At 49.1% G+C, this 22625-nt stretch overlaps 1 protein-coding gene across 4 annotated transcripts; it reads right to left on the reverse strand.

Moving 5' to 3' along the window:
• Positions 1-380: 380 nt before the first annotated feature.
• Positions 381-22611, reverse strand: SIRT3 (sirtuin 3). Of its 4 annotated transcripts, none has more exons than XM_037998729.2 (8): positions 22388-22611; positions 19584-19775; positions 19240-19472; positions 16488-16588; positions 8931-9092; positions 3350-3559; positions 1800-1977; positions 381-944 (listed from the first exon to the last, which is right to left on the reverse strand). In XM_037998729.2, the coding sequence occupies exons 1-7, from the start codon at positions 22504-22506 to the stop codon at positions 1846-1848; spliced, it is 1149 nt and encodes a 382-aa protein (XP_037854657.1). In that variant the 5' UTR covers positions 22507-22611; the 3' UTR covers positions 381-944; positions 1800-1845. The 4 variants fall into 4 exon arrangements, with proteins under 4 accessions (XP_037854657.1, XP_007996052.1, XP_007996790.1 ...); XM_007997861.3 differs by lacking the exon at positions 22388-22611 and adding an exon at positions 21934-22252; XM_007998599.3 differs by lacking the exons at positions 1800-1977; positions 22388-22611 and adding an exon at positions 21934-22250.
• Positions 22612-22625: the final 14 nt, after the last annotated feature.

Genomic DNA, 22625 nt, shown 5'->3' on the forward strand with positions numbered 1-22625 from the left:
CCTGACAGGGCGAGCCATCAGAGCTGGGCCTTCGTCACAATCCAGCAGGTGGCCAGGACTCAGCCTGGGTTTGAAGTGAGTAATGCCTTCCCTGTCTCAGAGATTAGCTCTAACTGTCACTGGAGGAAGCCCTGGGGGAGGGGGACTAGTGTGGGGACAAGGAGACCAGATAGAAAGTGCTGGAATGTTCTGGAACATGTGTTTCTGGAGGAGAGGCTGAGTATGGAGAGTCAACAGAATGTGACCACCTTCAGAGGGAGGAGCTGGGCCATCTCCAATAAATCCAGGGACAAATGCCTTCAGTCCTCAGACTGTTCCAACAGAGGGGATGCCGTGTATTCCAGGGTTCCCTTTCCAACTCATGTCAACCTTGCAGTCCCTTTGAGGAGACTAAATGTATTTCATGTTGGAAATAACAGATTTTCTCTCATTAAAAATAGCCCTACTAAAGGAGACCAACATGCTAGAAGTGCAGCACTGGGGTCTCAGGACCACACTTTGGGACATGAAGAGGGCTGGGGGCTGCTCAGCCCAAGTCTGGATCTTCTAACCAACAGATGCTGAGCTTGCCCTTCACCTGGGCACAGAAAGCAAACTCGGTCTGGGATTCCAGTCGGTCTGTTCAGTTCAAGAGGGTCACGGAAGAAAGCTTTTTCCACTAAGAGCTTCAGCAGAGTGAAGAGTTCAACACAGCAAACAGGCAGGCAGGCAGCTCCTTTGTATGTGACGGGGAGGCCCTGAACGTAAACACAGCCCTACCAGTCAGCGCAGCTCACGGCCTGAGAAGACATTCCAGTGACAGCCTCCAGTGTCCACTCAGTTCACATATTCTGGTTTGACCAAAATTAGCCATGAGGTCTCGTCAGAATTGGGATGTGGATGTCTCCTATGTCACCATTTATTGTGTGGGGGCAGCCATCATCCTATTTGTCTGGTCCATTAAGCTGGAACACAGAAGACAGAGGGTATCAGCTGTCTCTTAACACACCCAGGCAGGCCAGCAGATCTCTGGTCAAACAGATCTAGCTGCAAACATGCAAAATATCTCACAAAACAAGCTGCATTCTGCAAATACTGCTGCTGTGCAGGCTAAGAGCATCCCAGCAGGCCTGGGCAGAGCAGGGTGGCTAAATGGAGAGCCTCATTCGAAGGGACCTGAAGTGCCCAAATCAAGATGTACTGATGCTCGTGTGCTTAAAATCATCCACTATTTGGAAAAGTAACCCCTTGGATAGTAATTCTTTAAAAAACAAAAAATCATAACCCATTTTACGTACATTTGTGTGAAACTACATTACACAGTTCAAATCCTGTTGGGCCACTTCCAAAACCCCACAGGAGCTACCAGAATTACAATCTGCTTTTCTATGAAAACAGAAGTTGGGCCCGGGCATGCTGGCTCACACCTGTAATCCCAGCACTTTGGAGGCCGAGGCGGGTGGATCACCTGAGGTCAGGAGTTTGAGACCAGCCTGACTAATGTGGTGAAACCCCGTCTCTACTAAAAGTACAAAAATTAGCCGGGCATGGTGGCTTGTGCCTGTAATCTCAGCTACTCAGGAGGCTGAGGCAGCAGAATCACTTGAACCCGGGAGGCGGGGACGCAGTGAGCCAAGATCGCGCCACTGCACTCTAGCCTGGGCAATAAGACTGAAACTCCGTTACAAAAAAAAGAAAATAGGAAGTCAGAGCAGGAAAGGGCTCCCTCAAAAAAGCCTGCTGGACTGATCTAAGACCTCTGCTGCCTTGTGAGCTGGCCAGGAGGCACTCGCCTCTCAGCGTTTAAGTCTCGTTGTTACCTGGGTTCCCCGCTACCATAATGAAGTGACCATGATTGGTAAAAAATCAGCCTGCGACCAGAGGTTGGAGGTCTCGGACTGGTGGAGGTGAGGAGAGTGCTGACCCCATGGCCCTGAGCCATGAGGCAGCCACAGCTGTGGACGAGGAAAAAGGATCAGGATTTCCTAAGACACCTGCCTTGGAAGACAAGAGGAGCATCAATTGTGATATATTCTGGTTGATACAGTTTGGCTGTGTCCCCACCCAAATCTCACCTTGAATTGTAATAACCCCCCCGTGTCCAGGATGGGCCAAGTGGAAGTCACTGAATCATGGGGGTGGGGCTTTTCCATGCTGTTCTTGTGGTAGTGAGTCAGTCTCACAAGATCTGACCGTTTTCGAAAGGGCAGTTCCCCTGCACACGTCCTCTTGCCCGCCGCCGTGGAGACGGGACTTTGCTCCTCCTTGTCTTCCACTGTGTCTTCCCCCACAGCCATATGGAACTGTGAGTCCATTAAACCTCTTTCCTTTATAAATGACCCAGTCTCAGGTATGCCTTTATTGGCAGCATGAGAACACACTAATACACTGGTGAAATCCCCTTTGGACAGTGTCACATCTGCCTGTAATCATAACGCTGGACTTTTTTTTTTTTTTTTGAGATGGTGTCTCGCTTTGTCGCCCAGGCTAGAGTGCAGTGGCACCATCTTGGCTCACTGCAAGCTCTGCCTCCTAGGTTCACGCCATTCTCCTGCCTCAGCCTCCGAGTAGCTGGTACTACAGGCATGCACCACCACGCCCGGCTAATTTTTTTTTTGTATTTTTTAGTAGAGACGGGGTTTCACCGTGTTAGCCAGGATGGTCTTGATCTCCTGACCTCGTGATCCACCCGCCTCGGCCTCCCAAAGTACTGGGATTACAGGCGTGAGCCACCGCACCCGGCAACGCTGGACTTTAAATGCTTCATGCTACCTCCCACTGAAAACCCTTAATATCAAGGCTACACATGCTACATGATTCTCATGGGAAACTGCATTTTCTGTAACTTCACTTGTTTACAGGCGGTTTGGAATCTCTTAGAAAGAAAGCATCGAGCCTCTTTGGCTTTCCTCAGCAGATTATAATCGATCAATGGCTCTCATACCAATTACTTCCGAAAAGCATCACTAATGGAGCCTTCATCCCACACAGATGCAGAGAACTTTAGCTTCTCAAAGTTCTTTAACCCGTATCATCTCAGAATCACATACCAGGCCTTAGAGGAACACTGTTGGCTGCTTTACTTTAGGGAGTGAAGATAACGCCTACAGTCTGTTAAGAGTACAGACTCATCAGCCCTGAGTGTCTGGACCATGTCCCTGCTTGGCCTGTTAGCATCTGTTTCTTCATCTCTAAATGGAGGTATTGAAAGTGATACCCAATCAGGTCCAGGTAGCACCTGGTGCAGGATTCACAGCATCGTCGGTTACGACTGTTACCGTGTTAGCCAGTGGGGCTCCATACAAGATGGACCACACCCTAGAGCAGTGAGGAGGGCAGCCCCTTGGATGGTCCTCCTCAGCGTCTGTACCTTCCCAGTTTCCCGCCGGACAAGGTCCCGCATCTCTTCCGTCCAGCCCAGAAGCTCCACTAGCCTTTCCACACTGTCAACCACGTCCCCCAGCTGGGCCACGTCCCTGCCGCGAGGATGCCACGCCAAGGGTCCCACCAACTCCCGGTTGATGAGCAGTCGGGGAACGGAGCTCCGCACGGCCTCGGTCAAGCTGGCAAAAGGCTCCACCTGAAAAATGGCCCAAATGTGAGGGTACAGTGTCCACCCTACAAGCCCCGCAGGACGTTTCGTGCCACAGCCACTGAGGCCTTGGAGGGGCAGCAGATTGGCAGTCAGACCCGGCGATATACAGAAAACCCACCACCAATCTCATTTCTTCAGTTGAGCTCCTGCCGCTTGGCCTCAGTGACTCTGTTTCCTCCCCTCAGCCTCCCTCTCTTCCACTCCTTGCTGCTTCCACACGTCCTTGCTTCTCCCCACCTCCGTTCCAAGGCTCATCAGGGATCCAACCTTCCTACCTCCTCTTTGTGAGCACGTTCTGTTCTCCCTGTCCTCCCCAGCTCGCTGTCTCCCAGCATGCCACAGAGGGACAACAGTGCAGACTCGTCCATCAACTCTGGCTAGCCCTGCTTGCAGTGACAACCACCACCAGCATCGGGCACCCAGAGAGGCTGGTGCCCCCGAGCAGGAGTTACTGTTACGTCTCTCCATGGTCTTCACCACCCAGCCTCTAGAGAGGCCTAGCTCGGTGCCATCAGGCTTCTTCATACAGCTCTCAAAGCGTCTTTTAAGAGGAACAAGGTAAAAAATGGACACACTAATAAATGGCATTAAAACTGGCTCATTATCTGGGAGGAAAATGCTCCATTCCTACCTCCCATTGAAAAAAAATTCAAATGGATTAAAGGTTTCAATGTAAACAAAACAGTTCTTGAAGAAAACTGAGGGTTTACAAGTAAGGATAGGGAAAAACATTTTAGATGTGAAAACTGAAGTCAGATAAGGCAAAGGAAAATGACAGATCTGACTATGTAAATACTATTACATCAGTATCTACATAAAACTACTATGTAGAAAGTTAAAAATTTTTAAAAACCTCTCATAAACTGCAAAAATATTTACAACACATGACAAGTTTATATTGCTAATTGATAAACTCATTTATAAACATATAATGAACTAATTTATAATGCTAATTTATAATGAAATGTCTATTAATAGCCGGGCACGGTGGTTCATGCCTATAATCCCAGCACTTTGGGAGGACAAGGCAGGTGGATCACCTGAGGTCAGGAGTTCAAGACCAGCCTGGCCAACATGGTGAAACCCCGTCTCTACTAAAAACACAAGGCCGGGCGTGGTGGCTCACGCCTGTAATCCCAGCACTTTGGGAGGCCGAGATGGGCGGATCACGAGGTCAGGAGATCGAGACCATCCTGGCTAACACGGTGAAACCCCGTCTCTACTAAAAAATACAAAAAAACTAGCCGGGTGAGGTGGCGGGTGCCTGTAGTCCCAGCTACTCGGGAGGCTGAGGCAGGAGAATGGCATAAACCCGGGAGGTGGAGCTTGCAGTGAGCTGAGACCCGGCCACTGCACTCCAGCCTGGGCAACAGAGCGAGACTCTGTCTCAAAAAAACAAAAAACAAAAAACAAAAAACCACAAAAATTAGCTGGGCGTGGTAGCACGCACCTGTAGTCCCAGCTACTCGGGAGGCTGAGGCAGAAGAATGGCTTGAGCCTGCGAGGTGGAGGTTGCAGTGAGCCGAGTTCGTGCCATTGCCCTCCAGCCTGGGAGACAGAGCAAGACTCTGTCTCAAAACAACAAAAAAAGAAATTTATATTAACCTTAAAATTGATTTATATTATTTAATTTCTATTAAAATTAAAACTAATTTATATTGCTAATTTACAATGACCCAATGAAAAATGGGCAAGAGATACAAATATACAATCCAAAGAGAGGAAACACAACTGGCCAATAAACATGAAAAGATGAATTTCATTCTTTACTACAGAAATGCAAAATCCACACCCCCCTCCACACACACACATGCATTTTTTAACCAATTTGATTTGTGTGATTTTGGTTTTGGTGAGGATGTGAGAAAATGGCTACACAAAAACACAGTTTGTGGCAATGTAATTGTTACATCTTTCTGGAAGGCAAGTTCTCAATATTTATCAGCACTTAACCTTCAGGAGTACTTGCATGGGTAGATCAGGATGACACACAGGGATATTCACTACAGCATGGGATCTCATTCTGTTGCCCAGGCTGGAATGCAGTGGCATGATCATTGTTCAATATAACCTCAAACTCCTGGGCTCAAGCAATCCTCCTGCCTCAGCCTCTCAAATAGCTGCAACTACACAGACCGCACCTGGCTATCTTTTTATTTTTTGTAGAGACGAGGTCTGACTATACTGCCCAGGCTGGTCTCAAATGCCTAGCTTCAGGCAATCTTACTGCCTCGGCCTCCCAAAGTGCTGAGATAACAGGTGTGAGCCACAGTGCCTGGCCCAGCATTACTTTTAATATAAAAGTTATATACTATTTATTGTCATTGTCCATCAGTAAGAAATTGCTTACATAAACTTTGTATTAAATCCACAAAATCTACGTTAAAGCTCTTGTGGCTGAATATGTTTCAGAATTTTTGAGATTTTTAAAAAGATCATATGGTTTACACCCCATATACTGTGTCACACCTAAAGGGGAGCTGGAGTGGTACTCCATAGTCAAACACATTAATATTTCGTCCACAAAGCACATGAGACAGAGTCCACGCGTGACACCAGCTCGTTCAGTTCACGATGGCACCGTGTTTACAGACATGGGCCTCTCAGGTGCGACCTCATATCCGTATAAGGGAAACTGTCAGCATTAACAAGGCAGCAGATCTCCATGGACTCACATTGTTACGTGAAAACAGCAGGCTGCAGAATAGAATGTACAGTGCTGTCCAACTTTTAGTTAAAAATTACCATCTGTACGTGTGCATTTGTACAAAAAAAAGAAACCTGAGAGGACACAGAATAAAATGCTAACAGTTGGTGGGATTAAAAAGTTGATTCTTTGCTTTATATCTTTATATAATGTATGAATTTTTTTTTTTTTTTTTTTTTTTGAGACGGAGTCTTTGTCTGTCGCCCAGGCTGGAGTGCAGTGGCGTGATCTTGGCTCACTGCAAGCTCCACCTCCCTGGTCCACGCCATTCTCCTGCCTCAGCCTCCCAAGTAGCTGGGACTACAGGCGCCCACTACCACGCCCGGCTAATGTTTTGTATCTTTTTTTTTTTTTAGTAGAGACGGGGTTTCACCGTGTTAGCCAGGATGGTCTCGATCTCCTGATCTCGTGATCCGCCCGCCTCGGCCTCCCAAAGTGCTGGGATTACAGGCGTGAGCCCCTGTGCCCGGCCCTGTATGAATCTTTTCAAAGACGCACATGGTACACTTATAATAAGGAAAAAGGCCATTTTCATTTCACTTCAACAGTAAAGATGGCTGGGCCGGGCGCGGTGGCTCAAGCCTGTAATCCCAGCACTTTGGGAGGCCGAGACGGGCGGATCACAAGGTCAGGAGATCGAGACCATCCTGGCTAACCCGGTGTAACCTCGTCTCTACTAAAAAATACAAAAAACTAGCCGGGCGAGGTGGCGGGCGCCTGTAGTCCCAGCTACTCGGAAGGCTGAGGCAGGAGAATGGCATGAACCCGGGAGGCGGAGCTTGCAGTGAGCTGAGATCCGGCCACTGCACTCCAGCCTGGGCGGCAGAGCCAGACTCCGTCTCAAAAAAAAAAAAAAAAAAAAAAAAAAAAAAAAAAAGATGGCTGGTGGCCCGAGTGTCCACACCTGGTGGCCAGCACGGTCAGCTGGTCTCAGCCCGCACTCTGCTGACCACCATGGCCCCTCTGACTGCTCCTGCTGTGTCTGTCCCTCCATCCGAGGCCTAGCATGGCATTCTCACGTCTGTCCACACCCTGGGCTCTCCTGTCTGCTCACTCCAGCACCCCAGCTCCTGCCTCTGGGCCTTCTTGGACTCCAGACTCATATCCACCTGCTCAACACCTCCAGTCCGCAGTATGTCCTCAAATCCGTGGAAACAAGGCTGAGTTCCTGAGCTCCCCCAAACCCACCTACCAGGCTTCTCCATCTCAGGAAATGGCGGCTCCGTCTTTCTAGCTGCTCCAGCCACAGTCCTGGAGTCCTTGGGAGTCCACGCCCTCCCATGCACCGCACCAGCACGCCCACTCTGTGTTCACACACACCCAGACTCCAGCACCTCAGCCTCTGCTGGCTTTACCCGGCCCCCAGCCAGTGCCAGCCGGTGATTACCTACAAGGGCCCTGCTGGGTCTGCTGCTCCTAGTCTTGCCCCCATGGTGGGCTCACAGCCCAGCACCCAAAGGAGTCCTCTCAACTTCCAGGCTCTGGCCTGGAACCCAAGCTGAATCCATTCATCTTCTGAGGCAGCGCCAGCCTCCCATGAGATGACACTTGTGCCCCACTTCCTTCTCTGCTCCAGCCCGTGCCCGTCACTGCTGACGTCGCCCCACCCTCCTTGCCGTTTGTCACCTGTGCAGTGTCCCCTGCCAGACCCCCCTCACCTTGGTAAACTCTTAGCTCCAACTCCACCTGCCTGGCTTGACACTGCAGCTGGTTCCCAACCCTTCTAGCCCTTCTATCCTACTTGTTATCTTTCCCAGAACATCGATCATCTCCTCACAAACTATGTAACTTCTTACACTGACATCTGACTGTGGATGTCCAAAGCACTGGAGCAGGGCCCAGCACCCAATGAAGGCCCGAACAAACACGCTCTGGGCCCTGCGGCTGCCCTGGGCCCCTCGGAGCACAGGTCTTTCTGGCCCTTCTGCCCTTGGTGCCTATATCCAGTCACACACACACTACGTGACTCATCACAGCTTTTAGGAATTTCCTGAGCTTCAGAAGCAGACGCAGAACAGCTGCTTGACCACATCCAGAGGGCGTTGCCCAGGCACCTGAGACATGCACAGAACCGAGCTGGGCATCCTCCCTCCCAAATCACGCCTCACCAGCAAATGCCCTGACCTTACAGACCAAGCCAGACGCCTCCTTCTCACACCCCCAAAACAACACAGGCTGCAAGTCCAGTCCCCCTCCTCGCTGTCCCTCAGGTGACCACAGCTCCACCTTCTTCAGGACCAGCCTCCTGGCACTACTTGCTCCACTCTCCACTCCCCAAAGGCCTCTCTGGCCCCAAGGGTGCAGCTACGTCCCTGGGCCAGTCCCTTTGGATTTATCACTACTCCCAACGCAGCATCAGTATTCCTGATCCGACCTGGGAGGCCTGCCCCTCCACCTCAACCCGACGCCCCCTTTCCTCCTCCCTTCTCCTCACACGTGGTGCCCCACCCGCACCTACACCACCTCCAAAGCCCAGCAGCTTCCTGCCTTCCTGTCTCCCGCACAGGCTGCTGTTCCCTCAGCCTGGAGCCCCAGCTGAATCCACTCACCTTCCGAAAGTGGCACCAGCCCCGGAAGGGCCCATGAGATGACTTCTGTACCCCTCCCTTCCCCTGCCCTCCAGCCTCCTCCCTGCACAGGCTGACAAACCTCCAGGGAGGTCCCAAGGATGAGCAGCAGATCTGCCATGGGGAAATCAACCACGTGCAGCAGGAACCTCTGGGGCAGCGGCTCCCCAAAGAACACAATGTCGGGCTTCACAACGCCGGTGCACACCGGGCAGCGGGGAACCCTGTCTTCCATCACGTCAGCCTGGAAAACAGAGAAAACAGGCCTGAGGAAGATGCCTGCAACACCCTGTAAAAGGAAAAGGCAACAAGTTCTTTTTTTTTTTTTTTTTTTTTTTTTTGAGACGGAGTCTCGCTCTGTCGCCCAGGCTGGAGTGCAGTGGCCGGATCTCAGCTCACTGGAAGCTCCGCCTCCCGGGTTCACGCCATTCTCCTGCCTCAGCCTCCCGAGTAGCTGGGACTACAGGCGCCCGCCACGGCGCCCGGCTAGTTTTTTGTATTTTTTTAGTAGAGACGGGGTTTCACCATGCTAGCCAGGATGGTCTCGATCTCCTGACCTTGTGATCCACCTGTCTCGGCCTCCCAAAGTGCTGGGATTACAGGCTTGAGCCACCGCGCCCGGCCAACAAGTTCTTATTAAAGTGTCAAACATTCTCCCCCAAAAAAGGTGGGAGAGGTATCATGAACCCCCATGTACCCAGCTTTAGGAATTACCAGTTTTCACAGCTGATTGTGTCATAGCCCTCCAGAATCTGGGAGGAGGTGCTGGAGCATTTAAAAGCAAATCTTGGACATCATACGTTTCACGCGTTATTACTTCGGCAGGCATCTAGCGTATCTAACACCGTGCTCTACACCGGGGATGGTGACCGGAGACATTCTGGTGCTAAGAAAACACCTGGTAGACCACACCGGTCCTCAAACAGTCGTCTGCAGGCATTTGGCCTACACCGAACATTATTCAGTCACAAGGTGAAACTGTCTCTGGTTTGAGCTTCAGTGATCATGCCATTGCCTCAGCCCGGGGAGGCTTTCAGGTCGGCTTCACTCACTGGCTGGCGTTATTAGGAGTAACAACATCTGCCAAACATTGCTTCCTTACTGGCCAAGGTGAAGTGGACACGACTTCACTGAGTCAAGATTAATATAAACTAATGCCTTGGAGCAGATGGAAAAGGGAGCGAGTTACAGAGGAAGACACCTGACTTTCTAAGGGAAACCTTTACCGCTAACCGGGCTTGTTTTAAGCAGGCTCAATCCAGCAAGAAGCAACAGAAACAAAAGACAAAAGAAAGAGACCCACAAAAGATTTCTGATAATCTTGGATACACAGTAAAACTGTATTATATCTAAATTAAAAAGAAAAAACTGTTATCTTGGAGGCATGGGGTATAGTAAAAAAAAAAAAATTAAGGAAGCAAAAAAAAGACAAACTTGAAATATCTATTAAAGGCCAGGCGCAGTGGCTCAGGCCTGTAATCCCAGCACTTTGGGAGGCCAAGGTGGGCGGATTATGAGGTCAGGAGATCAGACTGTCTTGGCCAACATGGTGAAACCCCGTCTCTACTAAAACACAAACAATTAGCCAGGCGTGGTGGTGCGCGCCTGTGATCCCAGCTACCTGGGAGGCTGTGGCAGGGGAATTGCTTGAATCAGGGAGGCGGAGGTTGCAATGAGCTGAGATTGCGCCACTGCACTCCAGCCTGGGCGACAGAGTGAGACTCCATCTCAAAAAAAAAAAAAAAAAAAACTATCAAAGATACAAAACTATTAAAAAATAATGTAGCAGACTTGAAAAGTAACCAAACAGAACTTCTAGAAATAAAAAGTACAGAAATAAAAAATTAAAACTCAATGTCTGTTTCAAGTTGGTGTTTGGGAAAAAAGAAAGAAAGAAACACTCAATGGAAGGACTTTGTAACAGAATACAATATTAGTAAACTGGAAAAAAGACCAGAAGAAATTACCCAGAACGCAGCACAAGAAGGAGCAATTACAGAACAGAAGAGTGATCAGGAACAGCAGGAGAGAGGAGGCCTAACGTAGGTTCAATCAGAGATCCCTAAGGAGAGGGGCCAGATAGCGGGCCAGGGGCAATTCATATCCCAAGATAACGGCCGAGTATTATCCAGCAACCATGAAAGACACCAACCCACATATTCAGGATCTCAAGCAAGTGAGGGCTACTGAGCCAGCATGAGGGTGCCCACAGGAAAAACATGAGTCACAAGCACATCTGTGGTTGTTTTTGTCCCAAGAGGTTCTCAGGTTTAGTAATTATACGTGGTCCTTCGAAGGGGGAGGGTGGCTGTGAGGTGAATGGTTAAGTACTTGTGAGACTTCAGGAAGTGACAGAAGGAAACAGAGGAAGAGAACTAAGCAGACCTCTCAGGGAAGGGTGAAGGAACCATTCATCTCATCTTGTCTTTGATCTGTATCTGGGAAGATAAGCCAGTAATCCACATTAGCAGTATGGAGCCTTTGAAAAGGGTTGGTTTCTGTTTAGCCCTTAGTGAAGAAAGCCTAATGGTGGTTGGGGAGGGAGGGGTACAATGAGGCGCATCTGACCTCCCCTCCTGCTATGGCCAGGAACTGACTTCCAAGGTTTCTCTGGGGTTCCCTTGACCAAGGGGAGGGGTCCATTCGTTGGTTGCAGGGCTTAGAATTTTATTTTATATTTTATTTTTTTGAGATGGCATCTTACTCTGTCACCCAGGCTGGAGTGCAGTAGCATGATCTCGGCTCACTGCAACCTCTGCCTCCTGGGTTCCAGCAATTCTCTTGCCTCAGCCTCCCAAGTAGCTGGGATTACAGATGGGTGCCACCACACGTGGCTCATTTTTGTATTTTTAGTAGAGACGGGGTTTCACCATGTTGGTCAGGCTGGTCTCGAACTCCTGACCTCAGGCGATCCACCCACCCGGTCTCCCAAAGTGCTGGGATTACAGGCGTGAGCCTCCGTGCCCACCTGGCCTACAAATTTTACGCAGAAGAAATCAAAGGAAATTCATATGGAAAACCAGCATGGAGAAACTGCAAAACTCCAAAGACAAAAGTCTTAAAAAACAGGCAGAGAGGCCAGACACGGTGGCTCATGCCTGTAATCCCAGCACTTTGGGAGGTTGAGGTGGGCAGATCACGAGGTCAGGAGTTCGAGACCAGCCTGACCCCATAGTAGAGATGAAACCCCATCTCTACTAAAAATACAAAAATTAGCTGGGCATGGCAGCGCGCGCGTGTAATCCCAGCTACTCAGGAGGCTGAGGCAAGAGAATCGCTAGAACCTGGGAGGCGGAGGTTGCAGTGAGCCGAGATCATACCGTTGCACTCCAGCCTGGGCGACAGAACAAGACTCTGTCTCAAAAAAAAAAAAAAAAAAAAAAAAAAAAAACCCAAACAACAACAACAAAAATAAAACAGGCAGAGAATAGATAGCAACAGTTTCGGAAATTTACATGAAAAGGCAAAAGATTCAGAATAGCCAACACAGTACTGGAGGAGAAGAACAAAGGCGGGGAATTAACAACAACCTGTTGCCCAAATTATCTATTTTATTCTCTTATTTATTTATTTATTTTGTTTTGAGATGGAGTCTCACTCTGTTACCCAGGCTGGAGTGCAGTGGTGCGATCTCAGCTCACAGAAATCTCCCCCTCCCGGGTTCAAGCGATTCTCCTGCCTCAGCCTCCTGAGTATCTGGGATTACAGGTGCACCACCACACCCAGCTGATTTTTGTATTTTTAGTAGAGATGGGATTTCACCATTTTGGCCAGGCTGCTCTCAAACTCCCCACCTCAGGTGACCCGCCTGTCTAGGCCTCCCAAAGTGCTGGGATTACAGGTGTGAGCCACTGTGCCCAGCCCCTCATAATCTCTTTTAAATGCAAATCCCTTCACATCATTTTCCTGCCTAAATATCCTTCAATACCTCCCATGATCGTCAGGATACAGTTCAAATCCTAACAGAGCAAGCAGGCCTCCACACTCCAGTTCAAACCCTAACAGAGCAGGCCTCCCACACTCCAGGTCTCTGCTGCCAGAAACAGACTCTTACACCCAGGCAGCCTCATCTCCAAGGTGCTTCCCAGCCTGCTCTGTTCCTACAGCTGAGTCAGCAGAGCATCCAGTACACATCTGCAGTAAAACTGGTATGGCACCCAACTGTAACTGTTGGATGACTCCACCTTACTTTAATTTGTTTTCACATCCACAGAACCCAGCAAAGGGCCTGGCACTGAGCAGACCAAACTATTTGTGGAATAAATTGGTCATTCAATGAATGAATGAGTTGATAAAAAGAATAATATGCATATATGAAGTTTCTACTATGTGCTGGACTCACACTTCCTAAGTTCAAAACTCACTGCAAAGCTATAGTGACCAAAACATGACAGTGCAGGCACGCGGATATACACATAACAATGGAATAGAACTGAGAATCCAGAAATAACCCATACACCTAGGCCAACTGACTTTCAACAAGAATGCCAAGACCACAGTTTCTGTTTAACAAATGGTGCTGGAACAGTTACATATCCACATACAAGAAAACGAAGCTGGATCCCTACCTTACAGCGCACACAAAAATTAACTCAAAATGGATCAAAGAACTAAATGTAAAAGCTTTAAACTATAAAACTCTTATAAGAAAACATAGGGGTAAAATGACACCATTTCTCAGATATGATTCCAAAAGAGTGAGAAAAAAATAAACTGGATTTCATCAAAAATCAATACTTTCATGCATCAAGAGACATCATCAAGAAAGTAAAAAAGACAACCTACAGAATGGCAGAAAATATTTGCAAACTACGTGTCTGATAAGGATCTAGCTTTCAGAATATATAAAGGACTCAACAATAAAAAAGACAACACAATTAAACAATGCACAAAGGACTTCAATCTCCAAAGATACACAAATGGCCAGAAAGTACATGGAAAGATGTTTGATATCTGAATCATTAGGAAAACACCAATCAGTGCTACAACGGGTTACCAGTTCCCACCCACTGGGAGAGCTGTAATTAAAAAATGGAAAGTAAGTGTTGGGATATGGATAAGAGGAGACCCTTGCACACTGTTCGTGGAATGTAAAATGGTCCAGCTTCTGCAGAAAACAGTATATTCGCTCCTCAAACAGTTAAACACGGGCTGGGTTGTGGCTCATGCCTGTAATCCCAGCACTCTGGGAGGCTGACGCGGGCGGATCACCAGGTCAAGAGATCGAGACATGCTGGCCAACACGGTGAAACCCTGTCTCTACTAAAATACAAAAATCAGCCAGGCGTGGCAGTGGGCGCCTATAGTCCCAGATACTCAGGAAACTGAGGCAGGAGAATCGCTTGAACCCTGGAGGCGGAAGGTACAGTGAGCCAAGATTGCGCCACTGCACTCCAGCCTGGTGACAGAGCGAGACTTGTCTCAAAACAAACAAACAAAAAAGTTAAACATGGGCAGGGCACAGTGGCTCATGCCTGTAATCCCAATACTTTGGGAGGCTGAGGCGGGTGAACCACCTGAGGTCAGAAGTGCAGGAGCAGCCTGGCCAACATGGTGAAACCCCACCTCTGCTAGAAATACAAAAACCATTAGCTGGGCGCGGTGGCTTAATAGTACAAGGTTTTCTTCTGGGGTAATCAGCACGTTCTGGAACTTGATAGAGATGATGGGGACCCACACTGTGAAGGTACCAAATGCCAATGAAATGAACACCTTAAAATAGTTAAATTTATGTTATGTCAAATTCACCTCAATAAGCTGGGTGGATCACTTAAGGTCAGGAGTTTGAGACCAGCCTGGCCAACATGATGAAACCCCATCTCTACTGAAAATCCAAAAACAATGGGCCGGGCGTGTTGGCACACGCCTGTAGTTCCACCTACTCGGGAGGCTGAGGCAGGAGAATTGCTTGAACCCGGGAGGTGAAGGTTGCAGTGAGCAGAGATTGCGTGCAGCCTGGGTGACCAGAGCAAGACTCTGTCTAAAAAAAAAAAGAAAAAAAAAATTCACCTCAATAAAAAATAAGTAAATAAAAAAAGTCCTGTGCCATGTCTCCATTTCAGAGTTTTATCTTTATTTAAGATTTTTTCAACTCTATCCTACTCTATTTTAAGAAACCCATTCTACAGAAATACAGAAGTACATAGCAGCATAAGCATAGGTACCACTGTTATATTTTTAATAGTGAAAATTACATACATCAAAGAATGTCCCACAATACGTGAATGGCTAAATGTAATACTCTATAGTTAATAAAAAGAGTAAGCAGAACTGTGGGTATTGACACAAGAGATCTATGAAACTGCTCAGTAAAAAATCAAGCTGTAGAATACTAAGCTTAAAATAACCCGATTGCTGAAATTCTTTGTTTTTTTTTTTGAGACGGAGTCTCGCTCTGTCACCAGGCTGGAGGGCAGTGGCACCATCTCGGCTGGCTACAACCTCTGCCTCCCAGGTTCAAACAATTCTCCCACCTCAACCTCCTGAGTAGCTGGGACTACAGGCGCCCACCACCACGCCCGGCTAATTTTTGTATTTTTGGTAGAGACAGGGTTTCACCCTGTTAGCCAGGATGGTCTCGATCTCTTGACCTCGAGATCTGCCCGCCTCGGCCTGCCAAAGTGCTGGGATTATAGGTGTGAGCCACTGTGCCCAGCCTGAAAAAAAATTTTTCAACTGTGTGTAGGTGTATGTACATAAATACGTGTAGCACGTTTACATAAACATATCACTTTTTTTTTTAAAAAGGCTGGAACATTATACACCAAGCTGTTAAAAGTGGGCAGCAGGGGCTGGCGTGGTGGCTCATGCCTGTAATCCCAGCACTTTGGAAGGCCAAGGTGGGCAGATCACCTGAGGTCAGGAGTTCGAGACCAGCCTGGCCAACATAGTGAAACCCTGTCACTACTGAAAATACAGAAAAAGAAAAAAAAATTAGCTGAGTGAGGTGGCACATGCCTGTAATCCCAGCTACTTAGGAGGCTGAGGCAGGAGAATTCCTTGAACCCAGGAGACGGAGGTTGCAGTGAGCCAAGATCACCCCACTGCCCTCCACCCTGGGTGACAGAGCAAGACTCCATCTTGAAAAACAATTAAAAAGTGGGCAGTTGGAATTGGCTGAAGGGAGATTCATTTTCCCTACATATTTCTATATTGTTTTAAATTTTTTTACAAACATGTATTAATTTTCTAATTTACAAATAAAAATTTTCACACTATTACTGTTCAACTGTCCTTTTGAGACAATGCTTATAAAATACCACTTTTCGGCCGGGCGCGGTGGCTCAAGCCTGTAATCCCAGCACTTTGGGAGGCCAAGACAGGCGGATCCCGAGGTCAGGAGATCGAGACCATCCTGGCTAACATGGTGAAACCCCGTCTCTACTAAAAAATACAAAAAAATTAGCTGGGCGAGGTGGCGGGCGCCTGTAGTCCCAGCTACTCAGGAGGCTGAGGCAGGAGAATGACATGAACCCGGGAGGCGGAGCTTGCAGTGAGCTGAGATCCGGCCACTGCACTCCAGCCTGGGCGACAGAGCGAGACTCCGTCTCAAAAAAAAATAAAATAAAATAAAATACCACTTTTCCAGATCACCCCAACGGCAAACTGCGGAAGGACGACCAACAGCAGGATAACTCACCCGAAAGTCCTCCCCTGGGAACGGTCTTCGGCAGACTGTGCAGGTGGCAGAGGCAAAGGTTCCATGAGCTTCAACCAGCTTTGAGGCAGGGATGCCCGACACTGAAATTCAAGCCAAAGCTAAGTGTTGCTGCTGCCTCCGAGATGAGCACGCAAGTCCCAGAGCACAACTTCTGGGCTTGGCAGGCCTCCTGGAAGGAGGCACAACCCCGTTGGGTTGCGATGTCCTCAAGCCTGGTGTTCATGCCCATGTCACCTACATGCACCACCAACCAGAATAAGGCAGGGGAGCAAAGGGGCTCCCAACTGGAGCCAAATCACGGTTAAAACAAAGCCTGTCAAAACTCAGTACAAAACACCATTTGATAAAAGCTCAAATATAATGATATCCAGTTGGGCACGGTGGTCCACGCCTGTAATCCCAACACTTTGGGAGGCCAAGGTGGGCAGATCATTTGAGGTTAGGAGTTCGAGACCAGCCTGGCCAACATGGTGAAACTCTACCTCCACTAAAAATACAAAAATTAGCCGGGTGTGGTGGCGGGCACCTGTAGTCCCAGTTACTCGGGGAGGCTGAGGCAAGAGAATCGCTTGAACCTGGGAGGTGGAGGTTGCAGTGAGCCGAGATCGTGCTACTGCCCTCCAGTTTGGGCGACAGAGAGAGATTCTGTCTCAAAAAAAATAAATTATATCCAATACCAGGCTGGGCACAGTGGCTCACAGCTGTAATCCCAGTGCTTTGGAAGGCCAAGGCAGGAGGATCACTTGAGGCCAGGAGTTTGAGACCAGCCTGGGCAACATAGTGACACTTGTCTTTAAAAGTTTTACAAATTAGCCAGGCATGGTAGTGCATGCCTGTAGTCCCAGCTAGTCCAGAGGCTGAGGCAAAAGGATCACTTCAGCCCAAGAGCTCAGGCTATAGTGAGCTATGATCATGCCACTGCACTCTAGCCTGGGCAACAGAGCCAAGACCCTGTCTCAAACAATTGTATCCAATATCTAGGAACACATTTTCTATTCTATACCAAGTTAAAATGAGGATATAAATATCATAAATTCCAAAAGAACAGCTTGGTAGAAAAACAGACAAAAAGTGACTTCCTACGAAGGTTGTGTTAGTATTGTCACGGTCCCCGCTGTAGGAGGCTTCCCAAGTCCCTGTCGCTGCCCTAACTCAGCAGTGCTGAATCTCACAGCCAGGAGCTCCCGCCTTCCCACAAGGCCTGCCCTGCTGCACCTCTGGGAGAAGAGACCACCAACATGGGGTATCCACTGCTGCCTCTGTGGTTCCAAGCTCGGGGATCCTTCTGGCAAGGAAACACATGCCTGGAGCCAAGGTGCCTCCTCTTTTTTTTTTTTTTTTTTTTTGAGACGGAGTCTCGCTCTGTGGCCCAGGCTGGAGTGCAGTGGCCGGATCTCAGCTCACTGCAAGCTCCGCCTCCCGGGTTTATGCCATTCTCCTGCCTCAGCCTCCCGAGTAGCTGGGACTACAGGCGCCCGCCACCTCGCCCGGCTAGTTTTTTGTATTTTTTTAGTAGAGACGGGGTTTCACCGGGTTAGCCAGGATGGTCTCGATCTCCTGACCTCGTGATCCGCCCGTCTCGGCCTCCCAAAGTGCTGCGATTACAGGCTTGAGCCACCGCGCCCGGCCTGGTGCCTCCTCTTTTTACCGGACAACACATCAGCAGACTGGCTGAGCCGCTCCTGGCTCCCGGAGAGCTGACTGTCCCAGCGCCTGTCTGCAGCACTGCACGTAAGGAAAAGGCCCCACCAAGTGCTTCCGTAAGGTGCACGGCCAGAAGGTGGCACAACCTGTGAACCGCTGGTTTGGGCACCATGTGGATACGGCCAAGAAATCACCACAGACTGGGTGTGACAATATTAAGGAATTACTAGTGATTATTTAGCATGAAAATGGTATCAGAGTTGGGTTTTTTTTTTTTTAATTATTTTTATTTTTATTTATTTTTTTGAGACAGAGTCTCCCTCTGTCACCCAGGCTGGAGTGAAGTGGCATGATCTCGGCTCACTGCAACCTCCGCCTGCTGGGTTCAAGAGATTCTCCTGTCTCAGCCTCCCAAATACCTGGGATTACAGGCACACACCACCATGCCTGGCTAATTTTTTGTATTTTTAGTAGAGACGGGGTTTTGCCACGTTGGCCAGGCTGGTCTCGAACTCCCGACCTCAAGTGACCCACCTGCCTGGGCCTCCCAAAATGCTGGGATTACAGATGTGAGCCACCACACCCGGCCGGAGTTGTTTTTAAAGTATCCTCTAGAGATATCCATTCTTGTGTTTATAGATTATTTCTAGATTAAATTCATGATATGAGAGGTTTGCTTCAAAATAATCTGGGGATTTGCAAGAAGGTGGTGAGGACGCAGGAAGGACTGGCTATGTGCTGGTGATGAGGACAGGACGGTTTGTTACATTTTTCTCTTTGTGTGTGCTCAAAAAATTTCCATAATACAATTTTTTAAAGAGAGAAGAGAAAAGAGAGATCATCACACCAGATTGGCAAAACAATGTCAACTTCTGCCCAAAATACACAGCTCTGCAGGTATGTAGGAGAACAAGCAGTGGCCTTTAAACACCCAGAGACATTTTCCTTGGGAACAAAGCCCTAACTAGTTGGCTCAAAACCAGTCCCAAGGAAGAAGCACAAGCACCAGGCTCCGGCCATGCCCAGAAACAGGCACCTGAGCCTTCCCTGTGAGAAAAAGAATGTGTGCGACTCACAGAGGGCTCACCTCTCTCAAGCCCATCGATGTTCTGCGTGTAGAGCCGCAGAAGCAGCCCCTTGTCATGAAGCAGCCGGAGGAAGTAGTGAGTGATGTTGGGCTTATAGTTTCCAGGGTACAGCTCCTTGGCCAAAGTGAAAAATGGCTTGGGGTTGTGAAAGAAGAATGGGAGTTCGAAAATGGCCTCGGGGTACGGGAGATCGTACTGCTGGAGGTTGCTGTACAAGCCACTCCCCGGAGATCTGCAGGGAGAGAAGACAGAGGCTCTGAGGCCTTTGCAAGAAACCGGGCAGTGGGGAGGGCAGGAGGCAGGGGAGGGGAGTGCAGGAGGCAGGTGGGACTGCGGGCAGTACCTGAAGTCTGGAATGCCACTGGGTGTGCTGATGCCGGCTCCCACCATGGCCACCACCCTCTGGCAGGCTCTGGCCCGAATCAGCTCAGCTACATCCTGCAGGGAAAGCTTCCCCTTGTCACTGTCGCCTCCACTTCCAACAACACTTGAAGCACTCACAGAAAAAGATATAGGCCTTCTTCCACCTTTAATACTGACAGAAGAAAACACAGCAGCAAAGGAAACAGATAGCGACCAGTCTGAGGATAGATAGCAAGAAAGAGCATGGTTCTGCCCTCTGCACCACCCCCACCATCAAGAATGACCATGTATGTCCCCCCCAGGCCTCAAAATAATCACCTTTCTCAGATGACTAGTGGGCTACAACGGAAAGCAGTCATAAATCAGAATCAAGACTTATTTGGGAGCAAAAATTTCAGGTTAATGGGAACTGTGCTCATTTCATAATTCAGGACACTCAGTAGGCACTCAACTCTCTGAGTGCAAACCTCCAAAGGGGTTTTCTAATGAAAACTCGTCAAGTAGTCAAGAAGCAAAGAGGGAAAACCCTGGCTCTAAAACCACCTCACCACCTATTAAACGCCCCATTTCAGACATCTATTAACTTAAAGTCATTCCTCAAATAGCTACTGTGCTGCTACTAAACATGAACTGTTAAGAGAAGCACAAAAGAATGAAGGTTATGGCTGTTGAGTGCCTGCTGAGGGCAAGGTATCACGAAGGGTGCCTGAGTACATTCCTCATCTACATAAATAAAATGTTTGTGAGTCACTGAAAAACACATAAACGGCGTTTTACCAAATGTCTGGAACATCAGATGTATGGCTTAAAGTATATGCTGCATGGTCTGAAATTCACTGGGAGTGGGGGACCCTAAGGGGCAGGCATGGGGGCCACCTGGGAGGGACACTGTGCAAAGGACACAAAGAACAAATTCAGAGAGCTCAAAAATCCAAAGCCAAACTGCAGAAAGCCCATGCAATGGACTCCTCATAGGGAGCCCTGTGCCTCCTGCTTTAGGGCCAGTGGTAGCAAGGATTTGTTTAAGTCTTGCAGAGTATCACTGATATTAGAATGCACTCCATGTGTTTGTCGGTCCTGGTCCCTGCTCCATCCATAGCACCTAGAACAGAGTCTGGCACAGAACAAGAGCTCAGTCAGGGCTTCTTGGATGAATTACTGACTCTTCAGGATCATTTGTTTGAGACGGATTTTTGCTCTTTCGCCTGGGCTGGAGTGCAATGGTGCAATCTCAGCTCACTGCAACCTCCGCCTTCTGGGTTCAGGTGATTCTTCTGCCTCCGCCTCCCGAGTAGCTGGGATTACAGGCGCCCGCCACCACCCCCAGCTAATTTTTGTAATTTTAGTAGAAACGGGGTTTCACCATGTTGGCCAGGCTAGTCTCGAACTCCTGACCTTGTTATCCACTTGCCTCATCCTCCCAAAGTGCTGGGATTACAGGTGTGAGCCACCACGCCCAGCCGACGTTTCAGGATCTATTAAATGTTTTTTTTCTTTTTTTTCCCAGGTAGATAAGAGTCTTGCTCTGTCACCCAGGCTGGAGTGCAGTGACTCAATCATAGCTCACTGCAGCCTTGAACTCCTGGACTCAAGGAATCCTCTTGCCTTAGTCTCAGGAGTAACTGGGACAACAGACTTGTGCCACCATGCCCGGCTAATTTTTAAATTTTTTGTAGAGATGGAGGTCTCATTATGTTGCCCAGGCTGGTCTTGAACTCCTGGCCTCAAGCTATCCCCCTGTCTCAGCCTCCGAAAGTGCTGGTATTACAAGGGTGAGCTACCACTTCGAGCCTCACTTTTCACCAATATTTTCAGCAGTTGTGTCAGACAGCATCAAGTCAATGTACCATTATTTACTTAAATATTCATCCATTATCGGGCATTTGATACCTAACAACCATGGACCTTAAGATTTTTTCCTATGTAGGCTCAGCTCTTAGATGCAATTACTATGGAGACGGGTATGATCACATGCTGGTGGGAGCATTAACCGCACAACATTTATGGGGATAATTAAAGGGTTAAATGCATATACTTTTGGACCTAGCAGTCCCAGTACTAGGAATTTATGCAAAAAGTGAGGTGCAAACAAGGTTATTCACCACAGCATGATGTAACTAAAGGTTAGAAGGTATTTCAAAGAGGGAATGGTGAACTAAACGACAAAACCCCATAAGGGACGTCCACAGATCAGCGTAAAGACGGAGGCCCCGGGTGTTGGAACGGAAGTAACTCCCAGACATGCCTCAAAGGAAACACGGCAAGGTGAGAAAGGGGGGCGAGATGTCGACAACGAACACGCAAGAAGTGCTTGTCCTTGCCCAAAATACCTCAAAAAGAAGAAACCGGGAGCTGCTGCCCTCGGCTGCCTCCGGAATGCCCTGGGCACCGCGGGTCTGGGAGGCCTCTGCAAGGGGCGCGCCGGGTCCAAGGGCTCACCGAGGACCTCGCGGCTGCCTCTCTGCCCCGCACTGACATCGTCCCTGCCGCCAAGCAACAGCCGACAGCCCAAGGCCTGGAACGGCCCCACGCCTCCCCCGGCCTCGGCCCGTTCAGCTACCCGGCCCCACACCCGGCCGGCTGCCACGGCGCGCCAACCCCAGAACGCCATGTTCCCCGCAGCCCCAGGAGTCCTCCGGACTCGCCCCGCCTCCGCCTCCCGGCCCCGCCTCCGCCTCCCGGCCCCGCCTCCGCCTCCCGGCCCCGCCTCCGTGTCCACGCCTCCGGCGCGACCTGGTAGACGCTGAGGCCGAGTAGAGGAAGTTCCCTAGTCTGGTGTCTGACCTCTCGCCCAGGAGGTCAAACCTGGAGCCAGCATTTCTGTACCCTGCGCTCACACCTTCTTCAACCCGGATGGCGGTGACAGTTAATACTTTCTGAGCGCTTTTACTATGGTCAGGCATTATATTTACACCTAGTCCTCGCAAGACCCTACTGGGAAGGTCATTTGAGAGGAGCAATTCCGGGTCACAAAGGCTGACACCACAAAGCTAGTCCATGGCCGGTTCGACCACAGGCACCC

Source organism: Chlorocebus sabaeus, chromosome 1 (assembly GCF_047675955.1).
Source record: "Chlorocebus sabaeus isolate Y175 chromosome 1, mChlSab1.0.hap1, whole genome shotgun sequence".
NCBI classification, from domain to species: Eukaryota; Metazoa; Chordata; class Mammalia; order Primates; family Cercopithecidae; genus Chlorocebus; species Chlorocebus sabaeus.